The sequence below is a fragment of the Atta colombica genome, unplaced genomic scaffold (assembly GCF_001594045.1).
Source record: "Atta colombica isolate Treedump-2 unplaced genomic scaffold, Acol1.0 scaffold1, whole genome shotgun sequence".
Taxonomy (NCBI): Eukaryota; Metazoa; Arthropoda; class Insecta; order Hymenoptera; family Formicidae; genus Atta; species Atta colombica.
Window position 1 is genome coordinate 2,768,988 of NW_017259183.1, and position 9,784 is coordinate 2,778,771.

The window sequence follows — 9,784 nt, forward strand, 5'->3', positions numbered from 1 at the left end:
AACACAGCTTTAACAAAAAGAGAATGTAATATATATCAAAAATTTGTATATTAAACACGATTGTTCACATAGTTTGTAAAATCGTATTAAACATCAAACTAAATATTGGTTTTTATATATGTATGGATAAAATAATGATAATATTTAGTATTATGCAAGTTGTGCGAAACTGTTGTTTGTTGCATTGTGTAGACTGGAAGAGTGATTGTGTTTTCTTTTTTAGAATGAAAAATAATTGTATGTTTGCTGAATGTATTTATATGTATAAAGAAAAAGAGATCTAAAGAGTAAATATTTCTCAAGATATATTATTATTATATATTACTACTCGTAGAGAAAAATGATAATTCTGTATGGAAAGTTGGAAAAATGAAAGATAATTATAAAGTGAATGTTAATTTCCAGATATATATGTGATATACACAGTGCGACAAATAATTTTTAAGACTGGGCCTATAAAACGCTATAGAAACAAAATATTCTTATGCTTATTGTTTTATTTATTCAAAATAATCTTCTATTGCTTCAATACACTTGTTACAGCGATTCAAAAGTGATTCAAATGCATGATCCAGCTCATTTTGTGGTATTACCTCTAATACCCATATTGAAGCTGTTTGGATGGTCGGAATGTCTTCGAAAAAGCATCCTTTCAATTTTAATTTCAATTTTGGGAATAAAGAGAAGTCGCACGGAGCCGCAAATCAAGTGAATATGGTGGATAATTAAGTACACAGACTTCGGGTCAAAAATGGTTGACGAATAATGAGTGAATTGTGAGATAGCGTGTTATCATGCAACAGCGACCAACTTTCTGGATCTTGGAACGGATACGACGAATTCTAGCCATCAAACACTTCAAAACTTCGAGATAGTTACCAATAACTTTGACCAGAGTGAATTCTTTATGGAATTCCTTTCCTATCGAAAAATGTAATGAGCATTGAGCGAATGTAATGAGCGACTCTCTACCATTCAAAAATCGTTTATGCAGGAAAATATTTGATCGACTTAAATAAGCGTCACATCATACACTTGCTGCATCAATCGGAATTCTGATGCACTTTTATCAAGTTTTGCGTTGAATTTAATGACTGTTCTTTGTTCCATGATAAAATTTCAACATTGATTTAAAATTTGTTTAGGAAGTACTGTCACAACTTTGTCATTTGTTATCCAATTTGCACGAACTTGTCAAAGTGCGTTTGAAAGAAGAAAATATATCTTTCTAATGATGCTAATGTTCAAATGGTGCCACTAATTGCTGAGGCGCCAGTCTTAAAAATTACTTGTCACACTGTGTATTTAATAACAAAGTGAATGGTAATAACAAAGTGAATGTTGATCAATTCTTGTGTTCTATTATTAAAATTCAAGTGATAATTCAACTTTTTTTTTATTTCAGTACAGCATAAAAATAATATTATTACTAAGCAAAAGTGGGGAATATTGTAATTTCTGTAACTTACTGCACATATGAATCATGAATATCTTCTTTAATTTAATTGATTTTGGATGTAAAATTTGTACAATTGCTACAAGTCCATATCATCATCAAAATCCATAGCTGCTCTTCTCCTGTCAAACTGAAAAATAAAATTTTAATTCTATTACTTTTTCTACTTTATGAAATGCACGATTCTGTTATAAAAAAATTATATTAACTTTGACTGTTGTCTTCTTTTGCGTTTGTTGATTCACATTTTCGAGTAAATTGATTAGTTCTTTCTCTCCAAGTTTGCCAGGTAACTGTCCACGTTGTGCCATGTTCAGAAGCATTTCTTCCACCATTTTGCCCTTCTCAGGCTTTCCAAGGCAAAGTGTATTCACTATCCATAAATGTACAATGTTATAAGCTATTAATACCATATTTCGATGATATTAATAATAAAATAAATTTACATCTTGCTCTAGCTGATTGATCCAATACTTGAGTTAATATAGCATGCTTCATCTCTTCCATTTGTTGCATTCTCTCTTCCATCGCTTGTTTATCGTTGGCATTGTTACCCTAAAACAAAAACATATCTACATTTTAACAATTTTAATTCCATAAATTCATACAGAACTATTATATATATTCATATAAATGAATTAATTTCAGAAATAATAATTACATGCTGATGACTGGTTGTCAGATTTTCAACTCAATCTAAAATATTAATAATCCCTCCAAATTTCCTAAATTAATCTTAAAAAACTGTAATAAACTTTTTGCGAAAAGTATTGCTTCGACCAAGAATTGAACTCCATCATTCTCTTGCATTCTGTGTGAGAGTCTTAAGCCTTTAGACTACCGAGATCAAAAAGTTTCGCAAAAAGTTTATTACAGATTTTAAGATTAATTTGGAAAATTTGGGAGGATTATTATTTCAGATTGATTGCGTTGAAAGTTCGACAACTATATCGGCATGCAATTATCATATTCATATTTGAAGTAATGTATTTAACATAAACGGTCTTGTTTCCAATCTTATTATTCATACAGAACAATATGTGACAAGTAAATCTATAAAATATTATACGATTTGCTTTTTAATGTTGGAAATACAAACCATAGAAATAAGTGTTGAATATGTACTGATCTCAGCAATATATATAAAAATTTGGAGGTTAATGAAAATATATTCGAATTAAGGAGGACCATTGGGATGAAAAGAATTATTTACAATTGTTTACAATTATATCAAGTTAAAAAAAATGATAGTAACAAGATGATAACAACATATTCAGAATTTTATCATTTAGGTGTCATATAACCTTAAGAGGTTAAAGGCATAAATACTAAAAATCAGTGGGAATAGCTCCCCTCGCTTTTATTAAATTTATGTACAACTCTTTTAAAGTACTGTAGAATCACAAACACATAGTTAATGTATTTTAGCCATCCAAAAAAAATGAAATAATTATTAGCCTTAAATTCCAAAATATAAAATCAAGTAAAATCTTGTAACCTTATATTGAGCTTGCAATTGAGCCAGACGTTGCTGTCGTAACGCTTCAAGTTCCGGATCTGACATATTTATGTTTTTGTATCTTTTCAGAACTTTCTCAAGATTTTATCGTGAATTTTACTTTATCGTATTATATCGATATGTAAAATCTGAATGATCTAAATATAAATCAAGCCCAATCCTCTATTTTCACTGCACACTGTCGTACACTCTAATGTATGTTCAAATTTAGAATAATAATAGAATCCTCACGGTATCCTCCAGTTAACGGTTTTATAATTCGGGATTAACAATCTCCAAATTTTCTCCCCACTCTCATTCTTAACCATAGATATGATAAATTACGCTTTCACGCCGATGCTTCGAAATGCAATGCTAGTTGAAGATAAATAAAGAAAGAAAGTAATGGCCGTATCTCTCTCTCTCTCTCTCTCCTTCCCCTTTCCTCTCTCTTTCTCATTTAAAGAGACAGCGATTAAATTATTATTTTTTTTCTTTTTTACGATTTTTCTTTGCGAAATGAGAAAAATAGGATTATCAAGTTTGCAATAAATTTATAAGCAATGCATAAACGTATATAATGTTGCATCATCTCATTGTTGAATGATGCAGATTTAGAAACTATGTTTAATAAGTGTTTCATCACACTAATTTTCGATTCATATTTTTATTCAATTCAACATATATTTCATCCAACGCATTATATTTTATATCATGTTATTCTTTTATTGTGATATTTCTCGTATAATCAGAATAAGACGATACGACGACCACTACGATTGGTGGACAAACGGTAGAACATTTGGTCTGTTGGCTATTTCCGATAATTCCGATCTCGCCCGGCTGTGAGAATGATGAAAATTGTCAGACGACGTGGCTGATGATAAAATATGGTGGGCAGTGCAAATAAAACGGTGATATTGTCACGAGTTTCTGATATGTCACGCGAAGCTTAATAAAATAAATAAAGTCAGTATTGTTCTATTGAATCGGATTCTCCGCTCTCCGGCCGCGTTCCAACAACGTCGTTTCGATTCTCTCGTTGTCGCATGACGTTGGAAGTTGGAACATGGGTCTGTGCAAGTGTCCGAAAAGAAGAGTAACGAATCAATTTTGTTTTGAACATCGTGTCAATGTATGCGAACATTGCATGGTCACGGGACACCCGAAGGTATTTTCTTCCCGATTGGATTTTTAATATATAAAAAAAAAAAGATGTATCTTTGACTAGATCTTCTTTCGTTTCTTCGTGCAGAATCAAACGGTTCATCATAACCATGCGTAATATCTAATGTTACTGATTTTGTGTTTTACAGTGTATAGTACAGTCGTATTTACTGTGGCTTCATGATCATGATTACAATCCAATTTGTACGCTTTGTTCGGACAAATTGAGCGATGGGGATTGTATAAGATTAACATGCTATCATATGTTTCATTGGATATGCTTGGATCGATATGCCAGAGATTTGCCAGCAACTACTGCACCAGCAGGATACACTTGTCCCACGTGTAGAGTGTGTATCTTTCCACAAGCAAAACTGGTATCTCCAGTCGCAGATGTTTTGAGGGAGAAATTGGCTACTGTCAATTGGGCTCGAGTTGGTCTTGGTTTACCATTGGTACTTGTATAACTATATATATAACTATATTATAGTACAATAAATGTTTTCTATTAGTGTATTTAGTCAAATTTGATGTCTTTTATCAATTAATCATTGTTTTGTTACAGCTAAGTGAAAACAGAGAACAAAAACCAGAACAGGAACGCTCTTCGATAACTGTGGAGAACTCTTTATTCCAAAATCACACAGCTGCTATACCATCGTCGCCTACAGTGGCTGTGTCTCGTACAAGTAGTACTATAAATTCAAATTCCATTGTCAGCAATGTACATGCAAACAATCAGAAGCTTGGTCCACCTTATTCAGTCGTGAATATTGATTCGTCTCTGGGATTATCCTCCACTCCGGCATCTAGAAAAGTATGCGAAGCTTACGATGATCCAAAAGACATGTTCTTTGATCATGATGAGAATAAATATCAACGCAAGTCTGCCATAGAATGGTTCCGAAGATGGTGGAAACTGATATCAAGAGCACCAGTACGACGAAAAACTGCAGGCTCTATATATAAAAGATATGCAGTATTGGTTGTCATTGGTATATTATTCTTCGTTGGAATTATTTTGCTCTTTTCGTGGCTGGGCAGAATGGCGACCGATGGTGATCCGAGTTTCAACGTCATAGCGAATCCTAATTTGAAATTTGGGGAGAAATCTGTAATTTAATATATTATGCAATGCATTACGAGCAGTGATGCAACAATCATCAGTCTGTTATAAGGAATGAATGAAATAATCTCGTGATATGTAAGAGGCATGGCAATCGCAAATACATAATTGGAATGCAATTAGAATTTGTAAAAAAAGCACAATTTTGTGGAACAGTAGATCATATCTATAAGCTAGTGTATGTAATATTTGTTAATTTTTATGTAAATTATATCTCACATCGAAATTGTACATTTAAACCTGTAAAGGCTTATTGATTTATAATCTATGAAAATATTATAAGAAAATTGTCATATTAAAAACTTGTTTTTTTATCCGTATGTTTAGATTGTAAGAAGAAGAACTTGGAACTATTTTGCATGTGATATTTTGATATTCTGTATAATAATTCAGCATTTAATGTATTTTAATCTTTTGTCTAATTTTTATGTGACGTTATTTAATCGTTAGTTTGTCTCTTATATATATTTTGTATTTTATGAATTATTAATCATTATTTTTTATGTAATTGATTTTTTATTTATTGCAATGCGAAATAATTATTTTCGCGTTGCAATAAATAAAAAAATCAATTTTTTTCGGTCAGATAATATCTTCATGTAAGAATGTTTTTTTTATCAAAGCTGGGACTTTAAAAGAAAGCAGCAAAGTTTGATACCTCTCTAAACTTTATAAGCGTAAAGAAAAAGATATACGATTCGATGTTTTTTTCTGTATAGTGTGGGAATAATGAAATTCAAATGAAGACTAACCAATCCTTATAAACAACTAACTCATGAAATATTAAAATGCTTACAACCATACCTACATGTAACATGGATTTATCCATCTTCTGTTTTTTTTCAAACTGCGTGTAACATTTTTTCTTAAAACGAATTTTGTTACAAGATTTACTCAAGTTATCTTTTGTTGTATCAAATAAAAAATGTAAGAATTTAATACGTTTGTCCATGTTTGTTCGGTAACTGAATAATAAGTCTCCATAGCCATATTACAATATTAATTTGCTAAATAATTAATTAATTGATCTTCTGATGACGAAGGATACATTATTCAACATTCGAGTAAATCGAAATTGAATATTTTGAAACATTACTGAAACATTTTTAAGCGATTAAACTTGGGAAATTGCGTTTTATTCTAAATCCTTTATTTATTCCGCATCGAAAATCAACGGGAATACATGATGACGGGCGTTATGTGAGTCGGGTGGATCAGGTCACATTTCTAACTCTCTTGTAGAAAGGCTGGTTAAGCAAGCCAGAACGATCGAGCAAGATCATTCTCCTCGTTTCGGCGAACGTGGCGAGTACAAGAACTGATCGTACGTATGAATATACAGTTATTTGAGTATTTATTCAGTATAATCGTCAACAAAATTTACGCTTTAAATACACATGTATATTTTTTTACAACTGAATAACGAAAATCTTATCAGTTTGAGTTAGAAATTATATTTAGAAATAATATTTAGAAATAATATTTTGGTATAAATTTATACACGTGTTCAATTCTGCAATCTATTCGGAATTATTTTCAGTTTTAAAACGCAATCACCGAACGGTGATAATATGTCATAAATTAAATTGATAAATAATTTAATAAGCTATGTAAGTTGAGATTTTTGTTCCTCAGTTGCATATTTTACTTTACTAAGTGTGGCGATATTTAAATCCATAGCAAGCAGTCAGAGACCGGTTTGTACATAAATCGTTTAACTCAGACAATACACACTGTCTGCGTCATAAGACATTGTTGTGTCTAAAAGTCATAATTTTAAACTTTGTATTATTTGGGAAGCTAATATTTGTATATCGGACGACAAATATTTGTAGTGAGTGTAATTTAAACATGAATCCGGTGGAAAAAGTGTATGGTAGCGGATGGGCAGCGTGGTGGAGAAAACATTCAATAGCATTACAAATTGGAACGACAATTTCGTGCAATATCGCGTATCTTACGGATGCCGGACATACGCGTAAGGCGGTGACGCTTTCGATGATTTTGCTAGGTAAGAAGATTCATCTTTTTTAATTCTTTTATTTTTATTTTTACTTTGCTAATTTTTTCCGTTCATTGAATCGAAATCAAATGTATTCCTTCATGTTTTAAATCTTTTCTAGATATTCTAATATATCTGATTTTAAGAAACATTATTCTTCCTTTAGATTTAATTAATCCTTCTTTCGCTGATAACTTTAAAAGATACTATCGATATTTCGATTATGTGTGTAAATTTTTGCGTAAAATAAATTTAACTCTGCCAAAAATAAGTAAAATATATAATTAGATTTCTATAATTATGATAGAGACTCATTGTTAAAGACTTTGCGGTATATCAGAATTTTTTTAGATTTTTTTTATATAATTTGAAACAAAAAAAGTTCTGCTTCTCTTATTGCTGGTGGAAGAGTTAAAATTCATGTTGCCGGTAGAGAGAGAGAGAGAGAGAGAGAGAGAGAGAGAGAGAGAGAGAGAGAGAATTTCTTTTAAAAGAACAAGATATGCTGAAATGAACAGTAGTTTTATGTGAATGAATTAATAGACCGCAATTTGCGAGATGCACTTTAGATATGATCTCGTGATTAACTTAATTTATTAAGTACTTAACTTTGTAATTACAACAATATAAATTTTCTCTTTTATTTAATTATACATGCAGTTACATGAAACAACTGCATTATTTAAAAATGTTATCATTAACAAACGATTTCGATCATTTTTTTTGTTAGGATATTCATGAATAGCATAGCAACTTGAGAGATTTTAATAAGGCAAAGTTTGGATATATTACTAACTCGGAATAAAAAAAGAATTCACAAATTAGCGATAGTGTCTAAGAAAATTTCTCGTTCCTTCTTTTCTCAGGTGGTGCTACTTTGTACTGTTTCTTTAGTCGTCGGCGGAAAATAAATGCACGAGATCTTATCGTTATAACCGGTTGTAATTCCGGTTTGGGGTATAGTCTAGCGATGCACTGTCGTGCCAAGGGTGCGATGGTTTTGGCTGGAGTGCGCGAAATACCAACAGCGTCTAATTCTAACGCTGTTGAAGCATTAAAGAATAAAGGTGTTATTGTTCATCAAGTCGATATCACGGATGAACAATCCGTTCAGGATTTTCGTCATAAAGTTAAAGAACTGTTGGAGGAGCGGCAGTTAGGTGAGTAATACGAAATAAACAATTGAGAAAGGTATGTAGGGATGCAAGTAATTTATAGTCTATTTCAAATTTAAAATTCAAATTTTCACTTCAAATTTTGTTGTTTGCCGCATTGTCCGCAGTACTGCGCGCGTTGGTGAATAACGCGGGGGTGATGGTTTTCGGCGAATTCGAGTGGCAAACGCAGAAACTCACGGAGTATCAGGTAAACGTGAATCTGTTGGGAACGATGAGAATCACGCAAGAGCTGATGCCGATTTTACGGGAGAATCACAGCAGAATTATCGTAATATCTAGCCATTGCGCTAACGAGTCCTTACCGGGTATAAGCATCTACGGGGCTACGAAGGCCGCCCTTCTCGCGTGGAGCACTTCTCTTCGAGTAGAAGTTGGCAAATACGGGATCGAAGTGGTCTCCTTTATACCAGGTCAGTGCAACCTTATCTAATTTATTTATTTACTAAGAAAATAAATTATTCACGCTAAATAATTCACGTTAACTAATTTTATTTGATTTATTTTTTCGAGCCGTTCTTTTTTATTACGATCCTCTTTCTTTTTCTCTGTTCGCGACGATAGGTGGCTTTGTATTACAAAGCAATATCATGAAACGGCAACGGTTGCACTTTGATGAAATGAGACAACACATGTCAGAGGAAGTGAAACAATTTTACGGCAATTATTTTACTCGATACGTGGAGTACTTTTCTATGCCCTCTCTTACGGAAAATCGAGACAATGTAATGATATCAGATCCAACAATCTATGAAACCTTTGACAACGCACTTCTCAATGTCTATCCTTCAGCGGTTTATAGGTAAACTATTGCTAGCGATATGATCAATAATTAAAATCCAACTCTATTCTTATTTGAAAAAATCCTATGTTAATATCGAAAGTCGAATGTCTCGAATCTCTCGAAGTATCCCAACAGCGCAAAGATTGTAGCAATATTGCTACAATATTACACGTTACAGTACATAATATTGCTTTTGCGCTGTAGGAGATATTGCCTCTTTTCCGCGATGCTGATTGGTTCTTTCTTATGCGCTTACTTCGTGAACGGTTGTCATTGCATTGATAACTATTTACGTCATTCACAAAGTGAGCGCATGGATTTTGACAAAAAAATAGTATAGTGAAGTTGTAGTGCAATTTAATAGTGCAATCAAATGCGCTAAATAACGCGTGCAAAGCGCGCGCCTGTTTTGTACTAATATCCTAAATTATAAGAATCTATGATCGTCTTAACAATCATAGTGTGGATAGTTGATTATTTTATCAAAGTAGAGAGAGGAAGGAGGAGAGAGAGAGAGGGGAGGGAGAGAGAGAGAGGGGAGAGAGAGAGAGAGGGGAGGGAGAGAGAGAGAGAGAG

General features: G+C 32.5%; 3 protein-coding genes across 3 annotated transcripts in view; 2 read left to right on the plus strand and 1 right to left on the minus strand.

Annotated features, from left to right (window-relative positions):
• Positions 1-1,377: 1,377 nt before the first annotated feature.
• On the minus strand, positions 1,378-3,338 carry LOC108692404 (programmed cell death protein 5). The gene is made up of 4 exons (XM_018200663.1): positions 2,955-3,338; positions 1,903-2,011; positions 1,666-1,829; positions 1,378-1,586 (listed from the first exon to the last, which is right to left on the minus strand). Exons 1-4 carry the CDS (start codon positions 3,018-3,020, stop codon positions 1,536-1,538), a joined length of 390 nt encoding a protein of 129 aa, XP_018056152.1. The 5' UTR covers positions 3,021-3,338; the 3' UTR covers positions 1,378-1,535.
• A 461-nt stretch (positions 3,339-3,799) lies between these two features.
• LOC108693873 (zinc finger protein-like 1) lies at positions 3,800-5,382 on the plus strand. Its single transcript, XM_018203047.1, has 3 exons — positions 3,800-4,125; positions 4,271-4,576; positions 4,687-5,382. Exons 1-3 carry the CDS (start codon positions 4,024-4,026, stop codon positions 5,242-5,244), a joined length of 966 nt encoding a protein of 321 aa, XP_018058536.1. The 5' UTR covers positions 3,800-4,023; the 3' UTR covers positions 5,245-5,382.
• A 1,716-nt stretch (positions 5,383-7,098) lies between these two features.
• Positions 7,099-9,784, plus strand: part of LOC108694041 (retinol dehydrogenase 7) — a 3,893-nt gene continuing 1,207 nt past the window's right edge. The window contains exons 1-4 of the mRNA XM_018203295.1: positions 7,099-7,258; positions 8,116-8,409; positions 8,532-8,837; positions 8,989-9,226. Of these exons, the coding sequence (XP_018058784.1) occupies positions 7,099-7,258; positions 8,116-8,409; positions 8,532-8,837; positions 8,989-9,226 (998 nt within the window). The remainder of the gene's footprint in view (positions 7,259-8,115; positions 8,410-8,531; positions 8,838-8,988; positions 9,227-9,784) is intronic.